Genomic DNA, 12,155 nt, shown 5'->3' on the forward strand with positions numbered 1-12,155 from the left:
TAAAAAAATCAAAATGAGAAAATTCACAGCTCATGACTCTTTTTCACTTTTCAGACAAAAATGCACTGATGTCAGAATTACAACGTGTTACATTTAGATATTTGGGGTGAGTTATTTACTTCTGAACTCTGGGTGGGAAAAAATGAGAGGAAAAAATGAATAACATAATTTTATGTTAACTTAAATGAGATCCTTTCTTCAGAGTAATACAAAGAATAAGTAACAAATTTAACACTCTTAAATATGCATAGATAACTAAATAATATCCCAACCATTTCTATTCTGTACTTTCTCCAAGCTCAGAAGTCACATTAGTTAACTTCCTATCAGTATAACAAACTACCTGAGTGTGAAGGTGTGCTGGATAGCCTTATGTCAACTTGCCACAAGCTAGAGTCATCTGGGAAGAGGGAACCTCAAGTGAGCAATGCCCACGGGCACACCTGGTGAGGCATTTTCTTGATTGATGATTGATATGAGAAGGCGCAACTCAGGGTGGGCAGTGCCGTCCTGGACTGGTCTATAAGAAAGCATGCTGAACAAACCATGAAAAGCCATGAGTCGGTAAGCTCTTCCCCACGGCTGCTGTATCAGTTCCTGCCTCCAACTCCTGCTTTGACTTCTCTCCCTGACTCAATGTTAGACTACAATCAGAAGATGAAATAAAGCCTTACCTCCCGGAGTTGCTTCTGGTCATGGCATTTTATCACAATAGTAAAAACTGTAACTAAGATATGTGGTTCATACTGATTGCCAATTTGATAGGAACTGGAAACATTTAGGAGAGAAACTTCTGGGCACAGCTATCAGGGATTTCTTAGATTAGATTACCTGAGGTTGTGGTACTCACCCAACAATGGGCCACACCATTGCATGGGCCCAGGGCCCAGGACCGGGTCTGAATGAAAGCAGAAGGGAAGGAGCACTGTGCTCTCTTCCTGCTGTCACCCTTCCTCTGCCATGGGGGACTGCATCTTCAGACTGTGAGATACAACAATCCCTGGCTTCCTGAAGCTGCCTTTACTAGGTGTTTTGTCACAACAATAAGAAAAGCAGCTAACATACTAGGGTAACATAGAAAAAAATACTTATTTGGATTTATGATTTTGCACATTTCAATCCATAATTAACTCTTCCCACTGCTTTTGACGTGAAACAAGACAATATATCACTTAAGAGCCCATTGTTGAGTAAAACTAATCATCTCATAAACAAGAAGCAAAGTAGAGAAGACGAGGAAGAGAACAGGAACCATAATTCCCTTCCAGGATGTGCTTCCAATGACCTCAGCATCTTCTACTCCATCTACTTTTTGGACCTGGACCACAAACATTTGATACAAGAACCTTTGGAAGATTATTAAAATTCAAAGTTGTAAGAGAAAGTTGTTAAGTGCTGTCTTGTTTTACTTCCCTGGCATCCCCAATAATCCTAACATATAATAACACTATGTCCAGCATCTTAGTCATTTCTGATTGCTCTATCAAAATACTACATAACTAAATGGCTTTTTTTTTAAAGGTAGGTTATTTCTTATGGTCTAAGAGGTCAGGAAATCCAAATCAAGGCCATTATGGATCTGGTTCGAGCATAGGGGCTTACTGCTGTCACCGTATGGTAGGTAAGTCTAGATGGCTCTCAGGAGTCTTTTCAGGAAGACGAGTGCCTCAACCACGCACACCTGTCAAGTCAGATCCACTTATTTATCCATCCATGATCTACCTCAATTCTTTGTACAGAAATAACTCCTTCCATAATCTAGAGTAAGAGCCAGCCCAAGGCCTGCTTTGGAAAACAAAGTTTTATTGGACCAAAGCCATACTCGCTCATTTACATATCGCATGTAGCTGCTTCCAGATCATGACAGCAGAGTAGCTGTGACAGAAACCATATGGCACATCAGCCTAAAATTTTACTATCATGCCCTTTAGAGATTGCTGGCCCTTAGCTAGAGAGAACTGTTCTCCAAGTCTGGCTTCTCTGTCTAGAGAAGGGAGGCATGACAAGGACAATGAACTAAAAGTCACAAGTCCCATACTTAATGACGAAACAGCCAGCATTTCCCAGCAGAGTAAAATGTTCAGCCCATCTCCTGCTCCTGCATGATTAAGTCCCAAATGCAAATTTTGGCTCCAAGTTATCAAGGATAGATCAGGCTTCTTACTGGAATACACAGCACACTTCTTTTATGTGTTTTCTTCTAGGTACACATTCCTGCTTTTATAAAAGTATGCACCCTCCTATTTGATTAAACATAAACTATTTCCCTTGAGATAAGAAGATGAGAGATCCACATGAATTCATTATCCCCTTTCAAGCACCAGACAACTGCTCTGCTTCAAAGCCAGATTGCACAAGAATGAGTTAAAACAGTCTTTCTAAAGACTGCTTATTAAGTGTGACTTTATTGGATCAAAAAAAAAAATTGCCTCAAGTAAAAGGTCTCAAATTTAGAGGCATTATTTAAGTCTCTCTCTCTCTCTCTCTCTCTCTCTCTCTCTCTCTCTCTCTCTCTCTCCCTCCCTCCCTCCCTCCCCCCGTCTCTCTCTTTCTCTCTCTGTCTCTGTCTCTCTCTGTCTCTCTGTCTCTCTGTCTCTCTCTCTCTCTCTCTCTCTCTCTCTCTCACACACACACACACACACACACACACACACACACAGAGAAACAGAGACAGAAACGGGGACAGAAACAGAGAGAGACAAAGACTAGGGTCCACTTCTAAGTTTACAGACACTAGGAGGATGAAAAGGTCTTGGGGTCACAATTGATGCTTGCTGAGAAGAAAGCCTAACCAACAGTGACCCCTGACGTGCTTTCCAACTGCTAAATAAAGAGAATATTTGGGAGAGAGATCACGCATGGCCTTTCTAGAAAACGGCTAAAGCTGCCTGGATTTCCAAGCACTGCTAAGTTGTAAAGGACAATGCAAGACTTCGTTCCCTGAGATACAGAGTGCTCACTCCTTCACCAGTCCTAAGCAAAGGGCAGAAACATGATAAGTTTCAAAGCTCTACCAACTTATTAAGACCTGATCCTTGACAAGGCACAAAATATGACTGTTACACAAATACTTTCAACCACATATCACATATTTCTTGTAATTATGTGAAAGAAATGGTTATTTTCAACTAATGTAGCTTTTACACTTTTCAAAGGCAGACAGACTATCAGTAAGAAGGTCATATTCATGTGTATTGTGAATTTTTTTCCTTTTTTAAATTGGATATTATATTTACATTTCAGATTTTATCCCCTTACCCCATTCCCCCTACCACCCAGGAACCTCCTATCCCATCCCCCCTCCTCATGCTTCTATGAGGATGTGCCCCCACCTATTCCCCCACTCCCATCTCCCTGCCCTCAAATTCCCCCCCACTCGGTGTTCAGCCTTCATGGGACCAAGGATCTCCTCTCCCACCTATGCCTGACAAGGCCATCCTCTCCTACATATATAGCTGGAGTCATGGGTCCCTCTCTATGTGCTCCCAGGATGGTGGTTTAGACCCTGAGGAGCTCTGGTTGGTTGGTATTGTTGTTCTCCTCATGGGGCCACAAGCCCTTTCAGCTCCTTCAGTCTTCTCTCTAACTTCTCCATTGGGAACCCCTTGATCAGATCAGTGATTAGCTGTGAGCATCTGCCTATGAATATGTCAGACTCTGGCAGACCTCTAAGGAGACAACTATATCAGGCTCCTGTCAGCATGCACTTCCTGACATCCACGTCAGCGTCTACCTTTGGTGACTGCACATGGGATGGATAGCCAGGTGGAATGGTCTCCAGATGGCCCCTTCTCCAGTTTCTGCCCCACATTTTGTCTCCATATTTGCTCCCTTGAGTGTTTTGTTACTCCTTCTAAGTAGGACCCAAGCACCCACACTTGGTCTTCCTTCTTCATGAGCTTCATGTGGCCTGTGAGTTGAATCTTGGCTATTTCAAGCTTTTGGGCTAATATCCACTTATCAGTGAGTAAATACCATGTGTGTTCTTTTGTGATTGGGTTACCTTACTCAGGATGATATTTTCTAGTTCTATCCATTTACCTAAGAATTTCTTGAATTCTTTATTTTTAATAGCTGAGTAATACTCTATTGTGTAAGTGTACCACATTTTTTTTGTATCCATTCCTCTGTTGAAGGACATCTGGGTTCTTTCCAGCTTCTGGCTATTATAAATAAGGCTGCTATGAACATAGTAGAGCATATGTCCTTGTTATATGTTGGAGCATCTTCTGGGTATATGCCCAGGACTGGTATAGCTGGATTCTCAGGCAATGCTATGTCCAATTTTCTGAGGAACCGCCAGACTGATTTCCAGAGTGGTTGTACCAGCATGCAATCCCACCAAAAATGGAGGAGTGTTCCTTTTTCTCCACATCCTCACCAGCATCTGCTATCACCTGAGTTTTTGATCTTAGCCATTCTGACTAGTGTGAGGTGAAATCTCAGGGTTGTTTTGATTTGCATTTCCCTGATGGCTAAGGATGTTGAGCATTTCTTAAGGTGCTTTCTTTCTAAGCCTGTATTGTGAATTTAAATGGTATTTCTTTACAGGAAAACTACAGTTTATATCTCTGGATAAATTCTGTAGAGTCTATAGAATAAAGATCTTCAGTCTTCATCAAGCCTCAAGATTAAGGGGTCAAAGTGTCAGAAGAAAGACTTAAGGCAAGACAGAAACAGGACAAAACTTAGGGGACATGAAAATGGAAAGTGGCCCTCAATGTGAATAGTCTGTCTTTGCTGCTGACTGATAGTGACAAAACCTTAACACAACAGATAAAGCAAAAGTGCTAACAGAGTCCATGTGTTTTTCCTAAAAACTCTCTCAATCCAGGATGCGATGTACAAATGAGTTGTGTCTCCTTGGGTTCTGAAACAAAAGCCTTTTGTGCAATTCTTCTGCATGGGACGCTACTGTTTTAGTGCCTTCACATCTCTTTAAAAACAGTTGAAGAGAACAGACTCCCGGGCTGGGAAGATGACACCACTGGAAATTCTCACGGTCCTGGCAGGACAGTTACAAAGCTGCCTGTTTCAGATTTTAAAGTTCACATTATAGAGCTGTGAAATTAGCACTGCGTCTGCGAGTGGACGTTAGGAGGAGTGCCCAGCAAGGAACTACCACTGTTTTCAAGAGGAAGTTAAACAGACAAGGCTAGCAATGGTGCTGAAGAGGGACTGGACAGAGGAGGGAAGAGGGCCAAAGAAATAAACTCAGAAGCTACCCATGCTAATGTAGCATAAGGGATGCAGAGCACCTTTTTAATGAGGCCCGAGATAATGCCCTAGCAGAACACTTTTAACTCACCTTCCCAGTGTTGCTCCTCACTAGTCTCCTGGGAAAATGTTCTCCCAGAGTCTAGATGATTATCTACTCCCCAAATTAACATGGTCAATCAATATTAATTTACAGATTAGAGTTTTCTGTGCTGTTCTCATACCATCTATGCATTTTTTAAAAAGTTTACTATATAGGTAGGTTCCCGGTTTGCACTTAATTATTTCCAATTGATAGTTGTTAACTAGATGATCAATTATATTATGCAGTACTTGAAGACAATGATCGGCACTTAGATTTTCGGAGGAGATTCCCAATCCTAGTACCATCTGAGTCTAAGTCAATACTGAGGTATTCTGTATAGACTGAACATCAAATCCAAATGCTACCCATTTGGGAGGTTCTGCTGTAGATCATAACAGCACAGGACTCTGTGGGGCTCAGATATTGACTAAAACCCTAGTTCAAAGTCCCTTATCTTTGGGCCATTACCTCAAAAACTGAACATACAAATCAGGCTAAGGGAAAACCAGCTTTTCATTTTTGCTGGCTATCACAATCCAGGGGTCATAATTGACATGAAGAAATGTTTGACATGAAGACGCTTGTTTTGACCTCTGCATGGGTTTATATACATACATACATATATATATATATATATATATATATATATATATATATATATATATATAGAGAGAGAGAGAGAGAGAGAGAGAGAGAGAGAGAGAGAGAGTGAGAAATGGCTCAGTGGGTGACAATGCTTGCCAACAAGCCCAGGAACCCACATGTCAAAGAGAGAGAAATGACTTCTGTATGTTGTCTGCTGACCTCCCTTCACATACATGCCTTGACATGAAAATACACACACACAAAATATATAAATAAAAGTAAAAATAATTATTTTTGCCATCATTTAAAAAGGCAGGCATTTTTCTATTCATAAACTTAAAACTCTGAGCTTCTGGGCTCCTTACACAAACCTCTGCATGTCTGGCACATCAGGGCCTCCTGTCACAGGGAAAACTACTCTAGCTGTACAGCAGCTTCTGGGCTAGATGAAGCACAGGCTTGCAGGTTCATTTCCGTTCTCCCCATGTCCCACTACAGGACACCAAGACAGAGCCACTGTCTCTCAGAAGCTGTCTGGCCCCAAAAGCATCTGCTAAACTGGGTTTGACTGAAAGAAAGCTGGTGGCAAGGGCTTAACCTATTAAGGACAGTGAGGTGCTGCTGAGGAAGCTGCTCCCGGAACAATCCATACTGGCAGCAACGGGGACACTTCAGCACTGCCTCGATGTTCGTGAGCTGCTTAAACCACTGTATGCTAGCAAGCAGGGCACTCACTGTAACTCTCTGCCTGTCTTAGCTTCCTAAACATATCCCAATAGGCTTACCTTCACATCTGCTTCCTGTTTCTACTTGGCAGAGTGAACTGTGTTTTTCCCTGTGCATCCTGACTGACTAGACAGCTACAGTGGGTGCCTTAGAAGAAAGATGACCGCCTTGTCTCCTGACAGGTTTGGCTTTTTCACCTGCAGTTCATTTTCATAGTATCAGGACTCAGATTCCACAGGAGAACAAAATTTCAGCAAGCATTCCATTGGGATGAATAGTTTCACTGTATCACATAAAACGAAGCCAGTAAAATTACTACAGAAACCAGAAGTCTGTATACTTCAGTCACAGTAAATCGATTTTGGCTCTGCTTTTGGCCTGGCCTGACCATACCCTGTGGAGGGACACTTACAACTATGTAGACTGTGTGATATTTTCTTATCCAAAGAAATGTTGCTGCTGATATTTTTGCAAGGTTATGTGTATCATATGCAGTATAAGCTGGCTAGTTTATGTTAACTTGACACGAGCTAGAATTATTCAAGAGGAGGGAGTCTCAACTGAGAAAATATTTCCAGAAGATTGAGCTGTAAGGGATTTTCTTATTTAGTAATTGGTGGAGGAGGTCCCAGCCCATTGTAAATGGTGCTCTCCCTGGGCTGATGGTCCTGGGTTCTAAAACAAAAGCAGGCTGAGCAAGCCATGACAATCAAACCAGCAAGCAGAAAACTCCATGTCCTTGGCATCAGCTCCTGCCTCCAGGTTCCTGTCCTGTTTGAGTTCCAACCTTGGCTTCCCTCAATTGACTATGTATGATTCAGGATATATAACCCAAATAAGTCCTCTCCTCCCTAAGTTGCTTTTGATAGTGGTGTTTCATCACAGCAATAGTAACTGAGACACACTACCAGCAGGAAATAATTGCTACTTAGCCCCCCAGTATAGTGACATTTGACAATTTCCTATGATATTAGGAAAGAGATTCCCACCAATAGGAGTTTAACTACAGTTTATATAAAGATACAGTCTGCTAAGAGAACACAAATGCCAGGCCAGGTTACTATACCCAGCAAAACTCTCAATCATCACAGATAGAGAAACCAAAATATTTCATGACAAAACCAAATTTAAACAATATATATCTACTAATCTAGCCCTACAAAAGATTCTAGAAGAAACGCTCTGGAATAAGGAGGGTATATACACCAAAGAAAAAAACCAAGAAATTAATCATCTCATGACAAACCCAAAAGGAGAGAATCACATACACATAATACCACTCCCAACAACAAATATAACAGGAACTAACAATCATCTGTCTTTATTATCAATGAACTCAATTCACCAATAAAAAGACAGAAGATAACAGATAAACAGGATCCATTATTTTGCTGCATGCAAGAAACATACCTCAATGACAAAGAGAGATATTACCTCATAGTAAAAGGCTGGAAAAAAGTTTTCCAAGAAAACTGCACTTTATATTCATCAAAGGAAAATTCCATCAAGAGAAAGTCTCAATCTATGCCCCAAATGCAAGGACACCCACATTCATAAAAAAATTCATAAAAAAAACTTAACTAAAGCTCAAAACATGCATTGAACCACACACAATAATAGCAGGAGGCTTCAAGACTCCACTCTCACTAATGGACAGGTCAATGAAACAGAAATGAAACAGATACAGTGAAACTAATAGAGAGTATCAACCAAAGGATTTAACAGATATCTAAAGAACATTTCACCCTAAAACAAAAGAGTATACCTTCTTCTCAGCACCTCACTGCACCTTCTCCAAAACTGACCATATAATCAGTCACAAAACAGGCCTCAACAGACACAAGAAGATTGAAATAATCCCATGCATCCCATCAGATCACCATGGACTAAGGCTTGACTTCAATAACAAAAACAATAGAAAGCCCACATATCCATGGAAACTGAAAAACTTCCTACTCGATGATAACTTGGTCAGGAAAGACATAAAGAAATTAAAGACTTTCTAGAATTCAATGAAAACAAAGAGACAGGATATGCAAACTTATGGGACACAATGAAACCAGTGCTAAGAGGAAAATTTATAGTACTGAGTGCCCTCATAAAAAAATTGGAGAGATCTTACACTGGCAACTTAACAGCAAACCTGAAAGCTCTAGAAAGAAGCAAACACAACCAAGAGGAGTAGATGGCAGGAAATAAGCAAACTCAGGGCTGAAATCAACCAATTAGAAACAAAGAAAACAATACCAAAAAAAAAAAAAAAAAAAAAAAAAAACAACAACAAAACCAAAAGCTGGTTCTTTGAGAAAATCAACAAGCTAGATAAACCCTTAGCCAAACTAACTAAAGGACACAGAGACAGTATCCAAATTAACAAAATCAGAAATGAAAATGTCTGGTCTGTCCTCAGTGGGAGAAGATGTGTCTAATTGAGAGGCCCCAGAGAGGGAGGAGGTTTCGTTGGGGGAAGGAAGCATCCTCTCGGAGATAGGAGAGAGGAAGAATCTGACTACTTCTTATTCAATTAATAAAAAAATCTAGTAGGAAAATTAGAATCTTTTCTTTCATTTTAAAATGTAGTTTTTAGGAAAACAATTGAAAAAAGACAATGCATTTTTAGTGTTGTATTGTTAGGGTTAATATTTCACACAGAGCAAATAGTAAAATTAAGAATGTAGAACCAGTTTTCACTCTAAAAAAATTAAGAGCAGTCTCTTCTAATGATTAACTCTTTCATATAAGAAAGAGCATACATGAGCATCTTTGCAGGACTGCTTCCATGACTCCTTATGGATGACAAAATCTGCCTGGTAATTAGGTTTTGATATAAAATGATAGAGTATTTGCACATAACCTGTGTGCATCCTCCCATAGACTTCAAATATCTAGTCTTACAAATAACTGCTATACCATATTATGGAGTAATTATAAACCCTCTCTAAAAATGAACCTGTACATACTTAGTAGAGGTCCATTTTTTCCAAATATTTCATCTTTGTTTGGCTAAATTCATGGATTCAGACACAGAGCCTGTCTCTCCATGGTCAAATATATATAATTACAAAATAATTTTTCTTTGTTGGAATACAATGATGAATAATCACACTTCGATATTTCAGTAGCCTCTCTGCTGTTCTATAGACCATTTTCTCCCTACAAATACATCAGATAGGGCAGAGAACTGAGCCCGAAAGGAACAGACTTGGAAGGTCAATCCACTCGACCTGAAACCTGTGAAACACAGGGCTAGTGTGCTGCTGTGTAGACAGACTACAGAAGCAGAGGAAGTTTTCCCTTTAGTCTACCTGAGTTTCTGCTCAATTTCTGTCGCCTGCGAATAAAGAGTTGCAGCTGGAAAACTGTTTTTCTACTGACTGGGTTTTTAACTTAAGTAATTTATCTAAGCCTTTGACTTAGCTCAACCAAAGTAAAATTCAGGGTTTGAAGTTAAGAGCCATTTCCACTTACAATAAAAAGTAAAATCATATAATAGAATATTTTATTAAATTGCACATCCTAACATCAAAGAATCCATTAGTAAGTGCCTTTGTTATAATTGGTAATATGAACTTAAGAGTAGATGGTGAGTTACTGACCATAATACAATGAGGCTCACTTCTGCAAATCAGCAGGGAGTCTCACACTATCTTAGTGCTTACAAGTTCTGCCTCACTAGCTAATTTTTCAGCAAAGTGAGGTGACCTGTTGTCATCATGACAAAGCATATGCTAACCCTAGGAGCTGAAAGAGTTAATTTTATTTGTATTCCAACAGAAACAGTTATAGACCTAAGGATTAGGTGGGGACCATCCAAATATAGGTAGCATGTCAAGGAGTTCCTAATGCAAATGTTCTCCAAATAACACAGCAAGTTTCTAGCCATTCTCCAGAGTCCTGGCTGATATTACTAATTTCTTTTCTCTCAACAGTTACAAAGACAATGAGCTCTTAAAAAACATCAAATTAAAAAGGCAAAAATTCAGCCTGGTAGTGGTGGAGCAGCCCTTTAATTCTAGCACCTGATAGACAGAGCCAGGTAGATCTCTGAGTTCCTGGCCAGTCAGATCTACAAAGTGAGTTCTAGTACTACTGCCAGGGCTACACAGAGAAACCACGTCTCCAAAAAGAAAAAACAAAACAAAAAGGCAGAGAAATTTTAAGATTAGACTGAAACTAAATAAGAACAGGTTAAAAGGAGCTGCAGGCAGCCAGCCAAGTCTTAAATCATAACCCACAATCCTCATGTGAACAGGCTGGGCCTCTGCCTTGGCATTTCCTTTTCAGAACTTGCTCTTTGATCTATCTGGTTTCTTTCACTAGCCACAAGTAGTCTTTTGGAGACTACCTCTTCTCTAACAAGCACATAAGGACCCCTTACCTAATAACTGTTCCCTAGGTCTCTATCCTACTTTAACAAATGCCATATATACTGGTCTAATTGGATTCATGAATCTCTGAGAGAGCCCAACTTTGAAGGTTCCTGAGTTCAACTGCTGACATAAAGAAGATAAAATTCCTTCTAAGCATATTTAATATGTAGAATGCCTTGGACAATATCTATGAGTCTTCCATCCCAGCAAGATTACTAAATAAAAATTATTTTCTCAAGTGTAATTTATTTATACTACTGATGTATAATCACCTTACACAAAAAACTCATGCCTACACAACTTTTAAGGTTAGTACAATAGCTGAAGAAAACAATTCCAATGACTTTTCCTGCAGTAAGCATCTTATTAGAATTCACTATCTGAACAAAATGAGAAGAAACAAGGCATACAAATATTGAGCTAAATGATCACAGTTTGATTTGCATTCTTTTATTGATAATGCATAGTTTTACCTTGAGAAGGTATGTGGGAATGTTGCTGAAATCTACTGGTAACTTCAATAGAAAACGAGCTGAAAATTCACCAGTCTGTAGGGAGAAAAAAGGATTAAAATATAAAACAGATTGATAAGTAGCAATTATGCCCCCCAAAAAAATGTAGACAACTCCTATTAGGGTTTCCTGACATAGGGCAGTAAAATAAGTTAAATAAGTAGAAGAGGACTAAAAGGAATCCTTAAACTATCAAAAGGGCACAGTTTTAACAAAAGAACTCTTCATTTTACCGCATGATAGAATTTTAAAAGTAGTATTGGGTTTTTTAAAAAACTGTGAAAAGAATACATGAATGAATATTATTTTTCAAAAAACTGAAACGGGAAGAGACCACCCTACCCCTCAGACTCATCTGCTTCCCTAAGCATTCATACCATTGCCATGACTCTGTAACTTACCACCATGTATGCCGACATCTATTATAAGATGTGTGCAAGTCCATACAAAGACCAAACTTCCTCTAATGTAGAGCGGTACGTCAATACAAACCAGAAGTTTCTAATCTCTTAAAAGTTCACTAATATTATTATCAACTAATATTTTCAGTAATTAAAAATTTAAAGCACTTAAGCTATAAACAACAACTGCTTTGTTCATGTGCGCATAAGTGTGTGTGTGTGTGTGTGTGTGTGTGTGTGTGTGTTACCAGGGAACATC

The 12,155-nt window shown here is 39.5% G+C and overlaps 1 protein-coding gene across 2 annotated transcripts in view; it reads right to left on the reverse strand.

The window, feature by feature from the left end:
- The window catches only part of Babam2 (BRISC and BRCA1 A complex member 2), a 374,321-nt gene that overhangs the window by 221,697 nt on the left and 140,469 nt on the right, over positions 1 to 12,155 (reverse strand). For both annotated transcript variants that reach the window (XM_034514429.2, XM_034514431.2), the window contains exon 6: positions 11,457 to 11,531. In XM_034514429.2, coding sequence (XP_034370320.1) covers positions 11,457 to 11,531 — 75 coding nt within the window. The remainder of the gene's footprint in view (positions 1 to 11,456; positions 11,532 to 12,155) is intronic.

This window comes from Arvicanthis niloticus, chromosome 11 (genome assembly GCF_011762505.2).
Source record: "Arvicanthis niloticus isolate mArvNil1 chromosome 11, mArvNil1.pat.X, whole genome shotgun sequence".
NCBI lineage: Eukaryota > Metazoa > Chordata > Mammalia > Rodentia > Muridae > Arvicanthis > Arvicanthis niloticus.